Below are 13,881 nucleotides of genomic sequence, written 5' to 3'. Positions count from 1 at the left end.
GGCTGAAATGGGTTTCCTCGGCAGGGTGGTTGGACGCTCCCTTAGAGATAGGGTGAGGCGCTCGGTCACACAGGAGGAGCTCGAAGTAGAGCCACTGCTCCTCTACATTAAGAGGAGCCAGCTGAGGTGGCTCATGCATCTGTTCAGGATGCCTGCTGGACGCCTCCCTAGGGAGGTTTTCCAGGCATGTCCCACCAGGAGGAGGCCCCGGGGAAGACCCAGGACACGCTGGAGGGACTATGTTACTCGGCTGGCCTGGGAACTCATTGGGGTTCCACCGGAGGAGTGGAGAACATGTCTGGAGTGAGGGAAGTCTGGGAGTCCCTGCTTAGACTGTTGCCCGAGCAAATGGATGGAAAATAACATAAATATTTACTCCATTCAGTGTAGTGAAGAGCGCAGTGAGCGCTACACTGGAGAAACTAAACAGCCACTTCATAAGAGGATGTACCAACACCATCAAAAAAGCTCCTCTGGACCCCAGTCTGCTGTTTACCCCATCTCAAAGACACTAACCAGTCCTTTGAAGATAGTGAGGTACAGATCGTAGCCAGAGAAGAGAAAAGGTTTGAGGGGAGTTAAAGAAGCAATTTTTGTTAGGAAAGACAATCCTTCCTTGAACAGGAATGGGGGCCTTAAACATAATCTTTTACCCTTCTATAACTCCACCCTCAGACCCAAAGGAAACAAAGGAAACAAAGAGAGCAATAGAGTGAGCCAGTGGGGCCATTAATAGTTGATTGGAGGCTATTAAGGCTGAAACTATAAACAACAGCTGTTTACAGTTTCAGTGTAGTTAGCTCCTCCCTTCAGATAGATAGATAGATAACGCAGTGTCTACCAGTAATCTGACCAAAACTGAAGAAGCGGCTTGGATGAGCAGCAAAACATCTTCACTCTTACAACTTTTTGTCCAGCTGACAGATTTAACTTTGGCTTTTACTAAAATGAATATTTTAAAAAAATATATAAATGAATAAAAATGTAGCTTCTGTCAGACTGGTCAGACTGTCTGGAAATGATGATCATAAAGAACAAACAGCAAAAGAAACTTCAGGGCTGTCTCTGGACAAAAGTTTCAGGTGAAGTCGCTGCTCGCCAAAAGGATTCATGACTTTAGCACAACTTTTGTCCAGTTACAGATTTTGCTGTAGAACCAACCTGGACGACTGCAGGACAGGGGCGGAGCCAGATATTTATGTTTGGAGGAGCTATGGGGGCACTTACTTGTTCATTTATAGTCTTATATGGATGAGAGTACCCACATCGAGCTGAACGCTGTGGGTGACGTCACACTCCCTCAGTCCACATTTTTACACAGTCTGTGGTCCTGAATAATCTAGATGCACCTCAAACTGTTTGTCACATTCACTGCATTTGCTCCTCACTGTCCTCCTCCTCATCCTCCCCTTCCTCATCGTCTGTGGCGGATTCACTGATGTGTTCTTGGTCTGATCTGGTTCGTAGGTCTTCTGTTATGATTACACTTTAGATTCTTCTGCACACACCTCTGTTTATTTCAGATTTTGACAGTTTAGGCTAAACATGAGCAACAAGCCCAAGTACAGTTTAAGTCTCAGATCACTGCACAAGGGAAAACATCTCATGGAGTGGGACAACGCTAAGGTCATAGGTCACAGAGAGCAACAAGTCCCCTCATGATAAGAGAGGCCATTGAGATTCGCAAACGCTCCCACCAGACTGTGAATCGAAGGGGCCCGTCTACTCCTTTACAGCTGGGATAGAGCTCTAAAGAGGTCATCCTGCAGATGGCGCTGTTGTCCTGCTGCTCCAAATAGGAAGCTGGCACCAAAATCTGTTTATATGAGCTAAGCAGAAACGCCACAGCTACAGCACCAGACACTGAAGAAGAATGAGCAGAGTGCAGCCCAAAAAGTCAAAGGTCAAACAAACAGAGGCTGTGCAGAAGAGTCTGAAGGGTCATGATGGGTCCAGCTCCTCACAGCTTCTGTTTGGGCTCAGTGTTGTGTTTGTTTTTGTTTGTTTGTTTATTTGTTTGTTTCTCACCGTCCTCGTCCACCTCCTCTATGATGGCGTCCAGCTCCTCTCGGCTTGGGTTCTGACCCAACATCCTCATGACGGTTCCCAGCTCCTTGGTGCTGATGTCACCGCCACCGTCAGTGTCAAACATGTCAAAGGCGGCTTTAAACTCTGCAAAAGAAACACAAGAACCATTCACAGATTCAAACATAACACAGAACAAGAGGGTGTTAAATAGGGGTATTTACTTCTGCGGGGTATTAAAGAAGGGTATTTACTTCTATATTACATTATTTCCTATTTTACACAAACTGACTCTTGTGAGCTGTAAGACATGTTCTAATGTTCCCTCCTCAAAAACAGACCTGGACTTGTGTTTTGTTTCATTCACACATGTTTGAGTAACACTTTATTATTAGTCTGTCTACATCTCCAAAGCTCAAAATGCTCTGTTCCACCTTGTGATGTCATGAAGTGGTAGTTTTCAAGTGAACAGCTCTTTTTACCTTTAGTTCAGTAGAGATTGGCAATTCCAATTCTGAAATGTTCCGAATGATTCTAGTGAAGGTGTGTGGAGTTTAAAAACACAGTGGAGCACTTCCTGTATTACCACATGACATCACAAGGTGGAACATGTTTGTGATGAGGAAACATTAGAACACAGATATAATATGGGCCCTTTAAAATCCCTCAGAGAGTTCCTGTTTAGACCCAGAGCAGAGTGAAAGTGAAAAAAAAAGTGCACCTGCGATCATCTCCTCCGTAAGGAAGGAGCGTGCGTCGCTCTGGGCGTCAGTCGGCTGAAAAACACAAAAGGTCAAAGTTCAGATTTAACCAGATTTATTATAAATCACATCAGAAATAAACCCAGAACTAGACCAGGACTGAAGCAGGGACGAAACCAGGACTAAACAAGGATTAAACCCTGATTAAACCAGGCCTAAACCAGGTCTAAACCAGGACTAAAACAGAATTAAACCAGGTTGAAACCAGGACTTAATTATCCAGGAGTGCAGTGATACTGATACTACAGTGATGTCACACTGGGGGTGTTCTACATATATGTCTGTGCTGGAATGTTCAGCTGTTACCATGGAGACACAATGCAGACATTAGCAAACACAAGTTTCAAGATCATCTGAAAACTACACATTTTCCTGTGATCAATCCAAGAGTTTATGGTCCTATTTAGGAGTTTGATTTTACACAAAAAGGTGAGAGTGACTAACTGAAAAACTGTTGGCTAATGCTAATGCTAGCTAGCTTGTGACTGTAATGTTATTTGAGAGGGACTTCTTTAACAGCACAAATCAGCTCACCTGTTGTAGTTCAGATAAGTCAGTGCTTTATGGTCAGACTGTGTTAAAATAAAGCTCAGATTAAAATCTAACAGAGCTTCAGATAGAGCAGTGCCTCCAGTTAGCATCACAACCTCAGAGAATGTTGTTGACATCAGCTGCAGAGTCTCAATAGAGTGTGTGGCAGAGACCCAGGAGCAGGTGGACTCGGCTCATCTGTTTAATCCTGGTTTGGACCCAGCTCCAGTCCGATCATCGCTGAAATGACACCGGTGCCGCAAATAGAACCCTCTGATCCTGGGCCTGGACTCTCCCTTGGCCTGGACTCTCCATATGACCCTGGGCCTGGACTCTCCCTGTGATGCCTGGTCTGGACTGTCCCTGTGAGGCTGGGGTGAGACTGGGTCTAGACTCCCCTTGTGATCCCGCGACTGGACTCTGAATTCTCACTGTTACCCCAGGCATGGACTCTGGACTCTCCCTGTGACCCTGGGTCTGGACTCTCCCTGTGACCCTGGGTCTGGACTCTCTCTGTGACCCTGGGTTTGGACTTTCCCTGTGATCCCAGGCCTGGACTCCGGACTCTCCCTGAGACCCCGGGCCTGGACTCTCCCTGTGACCCCGGGCCTGGACTCTCCCTGGGTGTGGACTCTCTCTGTGACCCCAGGCCTGGACTCTCCCTGTAACTCCAGGTCTGGACTCTCCCTGTGACCCCTGGTCTGGATTCTCTCTGAGACCCCGGGCCTGGACTCTCCCTAAGACCCCGGGCCTGGACTCTCCCTGGGTGTGGACTCTCTCTGTGACCCCAGGCCTGGAATCTGGACTCTCCTTGTGACCCCTGGTCTGGATTCTCTCTGAGACCCCAGGTCTGGACTCTCCCTGTGATCCCGGGCCTGGCCTCTCCATGGGATTTACTGAAACAGGACACATCCAAACCCTGCTCCTTCCACATCGTGACGCCATAGAAACTCCACATGAACCAGTCTGATACTTTGAAACATCTACACACATTATGATTCACTGAGGATTCTGATGCCACAGCTCCCTCGAGCACTGTGACATACACACTTCCTTCTCCAGTTTTATTTTCTTAATCGGTGATACTCATAGGATTTACCAGCGTCACGTAGTCATTTTGGTAATATTGAAAAAAATGGGCTGCTAGCTAATGTGATCAGCTATGCATAAGGGGCGCCAACAGCATGCGGCGCTTTGCTGTGATGACGTTTACGGCGACGTCAGCTCCCATTGAGCACCGCAGTTTTCTAACATGGAAGTCAGCAGACTTGTTTCTTTTATTAAGCCATTTTAGATTCATATTTTGATTTAAATGTGTAAATTATAACATACTGATCTACAGAGGTCAGAGATGAGAACTATAGAGACACAATCTCAATAGTAATCTGCAATGTGTTGGAACTCTTAATATTTTAGTGTTTGGGAAAAATTCTGGGAATGATAAATAGAAAATGTATTTCTAGACCCAGTATTTTACTTATATGGAGAATTAAGTTACTATAGCAACTTCAGCACCAGAGTATCTGGGCATGCTCAGTGTGTAAAACGGTGACAAATCGGGTAGTGACAAAGCCCCATTCACACACAGGCTAAGCTAACAAGCTACATTCACAAACAGGCTGAGCTAACAGGCTAACAGGCTAACACTGAGGCTATTTTTACTGTGGCACTTTGGAAGGATTTGAGATGGATTTGCTCAAGGTTATTCTTCTGCTATGTTTGGACTTGTAAAGCCTCAGTGTCTCCTGTTACTGTCCCCCCCACGTCCATAACGTCCACAACGTCCACAACCTCTCTGAGACCATCTAACATGTATAATCTAACATTTATAATCTGCTCCTTGTCTGAAACCTGCTGAAATCTGTATCTGTCAAACTCAAAGGATCAAAGGATCAGTGTAGTTTCAGAGAGAGATGTGTCTCCATGAGGTCACAGCAGGACTAAACCAGGTCTAAACCAGGACTGAACCAGGACTAAACCAGGACTGAACCAGGACTAAACCAACAATGAACCAGGACTAAACCAGGATTGAACCAGGACTAAACCAACAATGAACCAGGACTAAACCAGGACTAAACCTGGACAAAACCAGGACGAAACCAGGACTTAACCCGGACACTGACCCAGAACTAAACCTGGTCTAATCCAAGACTAAACCAGGACTAAGTTTATTAGATCAGATTTAGTTTTCTCTCAGGACATGAAGCTAAATCTATTATTACTGTCGCTTTGTCCTGGACCAGACTGAACATTGACCACAGCACAAAGATGACAGGCCACAAGTTCAAATCCAAATGTTTCTGTGAATTGATCCAGAAATAAAGTGTTCAGTTCATTCTTCATGTTGGATATACGCTTCTTCATTTATAGAGACAGTGGTGCAGTGGATTGAGCGCACACCCACTCACGAGACTGTCGCTGATTCAAATTTCAGATGAGCGTATTCTGTTGTGTCCCCGGGCAAGACACTTCACTCACAGCAGCCACACATGAGCAAGAGGAAGTTCTTACCATGATGTGTTGCTCCGAGGCACAGCGTCAGTCGAGCAGCAGTGAATGAGACGAGTGGAGCCTTTGTGTGAGTGAGGACAGCAGGGCCATAAATACCCTCCGCCGTGATGCCCCCGAAGAGCCTCCTGCCTCACCCCACTGACCAATGGAGCAGGGCTGGAGGGGGGGGGGGGGGGGGGGGGGGGGGGGGGGCACACGAGGGACTGACCCCTCCTGACACCCCCCGTGCCCTGGTGCCCAGCCAGATCCCCCTCTCCATTTGGCACTGGGGGCACATGACATGGGCTCAACAGAGATATCATTTGATATCATAGTAAACATTTTATAAAGCCAAACAAGAAATCACGACTAGCAGGACTAAGGTCTAAACCAGGTTAAAATTAGGCCTAAATAAGGTCTAAACCAGGACTAAACCAGGTCTAAACTGGGGTTAACCCAGGTCTAAACCAGGTATAAACCCAGACAAAACCAGGTCTAAACCAGGTCTAAAACCAGGACTGAACCAGGTCTAAACCAGGGCTAAAAAAGGACTAAACCAGGTCTAAACCAGGAATAAACCAGGTTTAAGCCAGGTCTAAAACTAGGACTGAACCAGGTCTAAACCAGGGCTAAACCAGGAGTAAACCAGGTCTAAACCAGGACTATACCAGGTCTAAACTTTGGCTGAGCCAGGACTAAACCAGGTCTAAACCAGGACTAAAACAGAAGTAAACCAGGTTTAAACCAGGGCCAAACAGTGATAAACCAGGACTGAACTAAGACCAGCCCTGACTTAACAGATGTTTTTACTGCTTTAAAATGCATTCTTACTGAGAGGGATCGCCTCTCCACAGATCTGACCTGTAACTTGGCCTGGTGATGTCCCCTGCTTGTCTCCATGGAGATAAGTTTAATGCCAGACTGTGGACCTTTAAGACCAAGACCTCTTATTTTTGTTTTTACATTTGGACTCTTTACACCTAAAGTCAAAAGTGTCTCACGTCTTCAGACATAAACCAGTCCTATTGTGCCTGTGTCTCTATAATTATCAATCAATCCAGCTTTACTCATAGAGCCCTTTACAAAGCTCAAGGCGACCAAAGTGCTTCACAATCAGACCACACAAAATAAGAACATTCAGAACATTAAACATTGAAATAAAAACCAACTATATAAAGTGTCACTGCATTACTACGTGTCAAAGTCAGTCTAAATAAATACGTTTTGAGCCTGGATTTAAACAGGCCAAAGTCTGTGATAGTGGCAAATCAGGGGGCAGTTTGTACCAAAATCTGGGGTCAGCGACAGAGAAAGCCCCATAACCCCAGTGTTAGAGAGGCTCTGGGGACCTTAAGCCCCTATTTCAACTGTGGACAGACACGAGTTCATTCAAACAGGAAGGAGCAAGGCTGTTAAAAGCTTTAAAAACAAACAGTAACATTTTAAAATCAACTCTAAAAGAAACAGGAGCCAATTAAGAGATAAAAGGACAGGAGTGATGTGCTAATATCTGGCGGTATGGGTCAATAAACTTGCTGCAGCGCTCTGCACAAGCCGGAGGCAACTGAGGGCGGACTGGGACACGCCCACATAAAGTGCATTACAGTCATCTGTTCTGGGGCTGATAACAGTCTTTTCAAAGTCTTCTTTTATTGAAAGGCTTTACTTTCAATAAAATTGATCTGACCACACTATCTGTAAGATTCCTTACAGTTGATCTGAACTTTGAAAATAACCAACCAAAATCCAAAGAGTCACCAGATAAAATATAGTCTGTTTTGTCCTTATTTAGGAACATGTACAATGAAAATAACAGGGGCCCCAGAGTGGAGCCCTGGGGCACTCCACAGAACAGGAGGACAGATCTCCAATCCTGACAAAAAACATTTGTTCTAACAACACATTGGGGCAGTGACCATTACAGCAGAGCATTTCAGACAGATCCTGACATTTGGCCTCTGTCACAGCTCTCTGACAGTGAGCAAGTCCCTAAATATGCCCAGAAACACATGTAATCTGTCCTGATTCCAAAGCTGTTCTGCCCGCCTACAGCACTGTCTTAGGGCCAGAAATCGGGCTTTGGCTTGGGGGACCTATGCCTAAGAGGGACCTAAGAGGAGCAATTGTGTCAAGGACAGGTGGAATAGAAGGCAAACAGAAAACAATCTGGGTGTCAGGAAGAACATTTTCAGCAAGGGCAGAAAGCTCAGACTTATTAAAGGCAGCAGCAAACTCCACAGCTGTTGATGATGTCATAATGCAACAACAGGAGGCGGGGACAGGGGCTGATTGGTAGGAGGCAGAGACAGGGACTCACTGACAGGAGGTGGGGACAGGGGGCTGACTGACAGGTAGAGGAGCCAAGAAGTCAAAAATAATGCTCAAATGACCTGAAGTGAGGGTGATAGATATGTCATCGAGGGACACACAGAGCCCATGGGAAATAATCAGGTCTAATGTGTGCCCTGCAGTGTGTGGGAACCCACAGATTAAACTCCAACAAAGTCTCAGACAGAGCAGTGTCTACAGTTAGCATCACACCCCCGAGAGTGTTAATGAAATCAGCTGTAAAGTATCAATATTTCTAGCTCATGATCTGTTTAGGTTATTCGTAGTATTGGTTCAGTCCTGGTTCAGTCCTGGTTTAGTCCTGGTTTGGCCCAGTTTAGTCCTGGTTTTAGTCCTGGTTCAGTCCTGGTCAAATTGTTCCTTGTATAAGCTAGCCATAAGTTCAGTCCTGGTTTAGTCCTAATTCAGTCCTGGTTCAGACCTGGTTTAGACCTGATTTAGTCCTGGTTTAGTCCTCGTTCAGCCCTGGTTCAGTCTTGGTTCAGTCTTGGTTTAGTCTTTGTTTAGTCCTGGTTTAGTCCTGGTTTAGCCCTGGTTCAGTTCCGGTTTAGTCCTGGTTATATAAAAGGTTATAATAAGTACAATTAAGTAGTAATTATAATAAGCAGAATCCACGTCTGACACATTTAGACTGATGGGAGTGCATCTGATTGAGCACTCAAGAAATTATTATTATTATTAAATTGAACTGCTCCAGTTTCTAGAGGGGGGCACTGTGGAAGGCTCATGTGGGTCACACAGTTACAATGATACCCACTGTACTGTAACTGTACTTTTTCATTCTACACAGAGGTTATGTGAGAAGGTGGCCCATTTAATTATTTTGTGTGTTTATGTTTGGTATTGTGTGTAATTTGCATGTGTTTCCTGATTTGTAGTTTTTTGTTTGTTTTTTTTGTTGTATGTTTTGATTAGACGAGTTTTGGGCGTGGCCGCACCCTTGCCAGATACAGAAGGAAGGACATTGGTGCTGTGCACTTGTTCCAGATTGATAGCAGGTGTGGAGCTCAATGAGGGCCTGATAAATGGACAGAGGCAGACAAGAAAAGGGGGGAGGGGGGAGAGACAAATGAGAGAAGAGAGGACAGAAGGACGCGGGCAGGAGAGCCCAAGTAAAGGATCGGTTGCATGAGGAACAGGGGAAAGGAAGGACGTACGGGGAAACGAGATACGGGGCTGAAGCGCGGATGAGGGCAGCCTGAGTATAGAGTGCGAGTTGTGGGCTGAAGCTAGGACCCGTGGAGACGACCAGGGGCGCAAACCCGGAGAGACGCAGCACGGCGGCTGGAGGAGGCGAAGGACCGGAGGACAGATTGGTTCTACTATGACGTGTATAACTACTATTGGACGGCTTTATCGCCGTCCAGCGCGGGTCCGTACAGCGGTGTAGCCTGGAGGAGCTAGTAGTAAGAAGGGGATCCCACCACCATCATGAATGCCTGGGTTATGGATATTTGACTTTTCCTCCGTGGACATTGTTATAGAAAGCGTTTTATTGTTGTAATAAATGTTTAATAATTGCACTTGTGGTTTTTAATTCACTGCTCACCCCTGTGATCTACCTGCAATTTAGAATGGAGCCCTGGACTCCTTAACTCTAGGTGGCGTTGCGATTTAAATTGAAAATAGCACAATTGAGGTTTTAATCTTCACCCTCTGGGGCCACAGTTGGAGTAACGTTACTTCAAAATAACATTACTCAAGTAGAAGTAAAAGTAGGGCTCAAAGAAAATACTCAAGTGCACGCTTCGGTTACGTCCGATCTCCATGGAAACGGTGCAAAGAGAAGGGCAGGTTTTCGGCCGCATTCAGTAGGGTGGGTTGAAATGGGACAGCCCTCATCGCACCGGAAATTACGTAACTGCCCTTCGAATCGCCCTTCCAATGGTGATTCTAAGGCCAGGTGGGCGAATTGGGACACGGCCAAAATGTGCCCTGCGTTTCCAGCGTTTCCACGGAGATCGGACGTAATCGAAGCGCGCATCGCTATATCCCATCATGCACCGCCACTACGCAAAAAGAGAAGAAAATGGAGTCCGCTGTGCAATACATGTTCAAATGTTCGTACTGGTTTACCTCATCTACAACAGTGCGACATGAAACTGTTAAATCTGAATAAAGATCTGCACAGTGTGTTTGATGATTAAAACTGAGGGGAGTTACATGGAATAAAGGAATATGGAGTTATTGCTACACAATATGAAGACATTATTATCATTAGAAATTATTACTGCAATAAGAATAATGTAAGAATGTTTGTTTCTATTGTAAGTGTCAAAGACCAAGAGACTGAAACATAAAGTCAGAAGAGTTTAATGATCCACACAGGTAATGTGAACAATGACGCAACGGACTCTCAGGAAAGGACAGAAGAGAGTCCTGAGACATGCACAAAATAACGTACGTAATGTACGTATCGCAAGCTCAAAGACAGCGGTGGAAGTGCGGTCCGTGGTGTAAGCCTGTCCCATTTCAGCAAGATGGCGGCTACACTGAGGATTACTTATTCTCGTCCGGAAGCTTCAAACTATACTTTGAGGAGTACTTAGAAGGGTACCTTCAAAAGGTGCATTTGGCGAATTGAGACATGGCCACTGCCTCTTCCTCCTCCAAAATGCTGTTTTTAAATCTCAGGTTAAATGTGAAACAGGGCTGCGCTCGGAGTCCAAACCCGTGCGTAATGACGCACGAAGTATGGAGTATGCGCGTGCTCGGGTCTCTCTTCTACACACTCAGATGCCGGTGTAACACCGAACACACACGGAGACTCCGCAGACATGCCGGACACACACGGACAGAACGGGACACTGTGCGCCTGGCTCCGGAAAGACGGTGCGCGCTCTCCAGAGACCGCGCACTGTATCTTCTTATCCATCATGCCGCACGAGCGCACGGTGCCCGCGCTGCTGTGGCTGTTTGTGCTGCTCACACTCTGCTCATACCTGATAAACGCGCTGACATTGTGGGGCTTGGGTCGCTCCGATAACCCGTCCTGGGAGCCGCGTCTGGCGCTGCTCAAGAACCTGATCCTGAGCGACATCCTCCAGAGCAGCAACTCCGGCCCCGCGGTCATCTACTCCCTGCTCCAGCGCCGCACGGTTCGGCTCAACTCCTGGTGCCTCGTGCAGTACTTCTTGGGCTCGCTCACCATCTTCTCCAGCCTCGTGACCATCACGTTAATGGCGCTCGAGCGCTACCTGTACGTGTGCCACGCGATCCACTACCTGGTCATCCTGACGCCCGTGCGCATGCGGGTGGCGCTGCTTCTCATTTGGGTGTACGCGACTGTGGTGAGCGCGGCAAACCTGATTCTGCTGAACATGGGCCAGCTGCACCCACACGAGGAGGTGACGCGCGGCCTGCTGTGCGAACCGGACACGGTGGAGCAGGTTATGGGGTTCCCGCGCGCTGCAGCGGTGTACCGGAAGATCACGGGCTCTTTGACGCTGCTGCTGTGTCTGCTGGCCTACGCCTTCTCCTACGTGCGCATGTACCGGGACGCGCGTAACGCCGTAATCCCGTTCAACGCGGCAAACACCACCGCACGGAAAACCGTCCTGTTCTACTGCGGCATGCTGTTCGTGCAGCTGCTGCCGGTGCTCATCAAAGTCATCTCGGACGCGCTGTGGGAGGTGGAAGGCACCGCAGCCATGGTCGAGCTGCTGCCGCCCTCTGACAAACGCGGCGGAACGGCACCGTCCGCTACCGCGGCTGCGATGCACGTGTCGCTACTGGTGATGCTCGTGGTGCCTCCTTGTATAAACCCGCTCGTATTCGGCCTGAGGAACGTGGAGATCCGCCACGTGCTGCTCGGTCGGATTCGGTGTCTGAGAGGGGCGAACGCGCGCATGATCCGCGAAGACATGGGCCGCGCACACCGGGCACAGGCGGGGTAGTCCTGCGCGGAAGCCCCGGGCCCTGGCGGGATAGCTAGTCCCGGGCATAGGTAGACCCGGTCCTGAGTTGCCGGAGGAGGCTCCATCGATCGGAGCGCGTCCCCGGGACAGAGCGCGTCCGCACGGCGCCGTGCCAACAGGTCTGGATCATGGACCAAAGCCAAAAGGGACTCATTCTGTCCGTGCGCTATGGATGCCCCGTTACGCACGGATGTTTCGTTACGCGCGGATGTTTGGGTTCTGTGACATTTAAATGTCAAGATGTTTTGGAGCAGAGTTTGGGTTTGAGTGTTTCTTCTTTTGCGGTGCAAAATTTGTCTGTTTGAGTCTGTGGCGTGTAATCAACGCTTTATTTTCCAATGGATTTATTGTATTGTTAATGCAGTATTATACTTTTCCATTTCCTGTAAGAATTCTGCGTTCCACTGAGCTCTGCCAGGCGCATCATTTCACCTGGATCCTGGACAGTTTGTGTTGAACTAAAGTGACTAAGGATCAGGATTAGAGTGAGACTGGAATGAAAAAGCTCTTGTCTTTGGACAATGCAGTAGTGTTAACATGACAACTGGAAATGAGCAGTTTAGTTAAACTATGTAAAAGAAACATAAAATATTTGTATATTATTAAGACTTTTCTTATTGAAGTGAATTGTCCACAGCCAAAAGTGAACTTCTGCTTTTACCTCTTGTTTGACATCTGTTTGTTTGTTTATGATGGTGTTTATGACGTTTGTGCAATAAAAATATTAAAGATCATCTTTATTTTTATACACAAATGGTTTTTTCCTGATCATTTCAGTGATATGGTCTCTCCATAGACTGACACAGAATAAAAATATAAAATATGATATAATAAAAATACAATAAAATAAGCTCAAAATAAAGTTTCATAAAGTTTAGGGGGATCAAAGATTCAGACTCGGGGTTAAAAGTTGAGTTTATTTACAAATACGGAAATGTAAATGTAGAATGATAACACTGGTCAACACTAAATTTATTGTCTAAGATTTTTTAGCTGATTTAGGATAATTTTGATGTGCTGAATCCAAAAATCACATTGGTTTTGCTCAATCAGGTCAACGTTCTGAACTAAGCTACATATTTGTTTTTGGACGATTCTGTTTACATGTATGAGTATTTTCATGTCATATGATGCAAAATTCTGTTATATTTCTCGCTATTAACAAATTCTGAAGATTTTGCATGTGCCAACTTATGACTAATTGTTTTTTTTTTTATATTACAAGTGAATGAAATGGCTTCGACTAGAAGATCTTGCAAAAATAAGCCTGACATATTCTGCTACATCTGCGGTGAATACACCAATGTTCCTAACAGGAATCAAGTCACAAGTTTCATAAAGCGTGCTTACCATGCTTATTTTGGTATTAAACTTGGTGACCAAGATGAAGCTTGGGTGCCACACATGGCATGCAAGTCATGCACCGAGTATCTGCGTCAGTGGACTAAAGGCAAGAAGAGTTGTCTGAAGTTTGGAATTCCCATGGTTTGGAGGGAGCCGACATCAATAGCTACTTCTGGGCTATTGATGTGACTGGAATCAACAGAAAGAACCGAAGCAGCCTCAAGTATCCTGACCGTGAATCAGCACGTCGTCCTGTAGCTCACTGTGATGAAATTCCAGTACCTGTCTTTGTAGAAGTTCCTGACATCAGTGACAAAGATTCCTCCAGTGTGGTTTTAATGATGATGCTCCACATCCTTTTTCCCAAAAGGAGCTAAATGTTCAGGTTTCCTGAGAATCTGGGATCACTGAGTGATGAGCAAGTGGAGAGATTCCATCAGGACATAAAAGAGATGGAGACCAGG

The 13,881-nt window shown here is 46.4% G+C and overlaps 2 protein-coding genes across 3 annotated transcripts in view; one reads left to right on the top strand and one right to left on the bottom strand.

The window, feature by feature from the left end:
- The window catches only part of LOC117373688 (troponin C, skeletal muscle), a 277,430-nt gene that overhangs the window by 5,815 nt on the left and 257,734 nt on the right, over positions 1-13,881 (bottom strand). The window contains exons 2-4 of one of the 2 annotated variants that reach the window (XM_055223269.1): positions 5,829-5,860; positions 2,747-2,801; positions 2,029-2,172 (exon numbers count right to left, since the gene is read on the bottom strand). In XM_055223269.1, the coding sequence (XP_055079244.1) occupies positions 2,029-2,172; positions 2,747-2,801; positions 5,829-5,831 (202 nt within the window). In that variant the 5' untranslated portion in view covers positions 5,832-5,860. Of the gene's footprint in view, positions 1-2,028; positions 2,173-2,746; positions 2,802-5,828; positions 5,923-13,881 lie in introns of those variants that run through there. The other variant, XM_033969773.2, reaches the window with a different exon arrangement.
- On the top strand, positions 10,934-12,052 carry LOC117372958 (olfactory receptor 1G1). The gene has a single exon (XM_033968816.1). The coding sequence runs from the start codon at positions 10,934-10,936 to the stop codon at positions 12,050-12,052; it is 1,119 nt and encodes a 372-aa protein (XP_033824707.1).

The sequence above is a fragment of the Periophthalmus magnuspinnatus genome, chromosome 7 (assembly GCF_009829125.3).
Source record: "Periophthalmus magnuspinnatus isolate fPerMag1 chromosome 7, fPerMag1.2.pri, whole genome shotgun sequence".
Classification (NCBI taxonomy): Eukaryota; Metazoa; Chordata; class Actinopteri; order Gobiiformes; family Gobiidae; genus Periophthalmus; species Periophthalmus magnuspinnatus.
This window is presented reverse-complemented; position numbering and strand designations above follow the sequence as displayed.

What these genes read in the sequence shown, in the direction of transcription:
- LOC117372958 (XM_033968816.1), top strand. Translation starts at nt 10,934, where the DNA reads ATGCCGGACACACACGGACAGAACGGGACACTGTGCGCCTGGCTCCGG.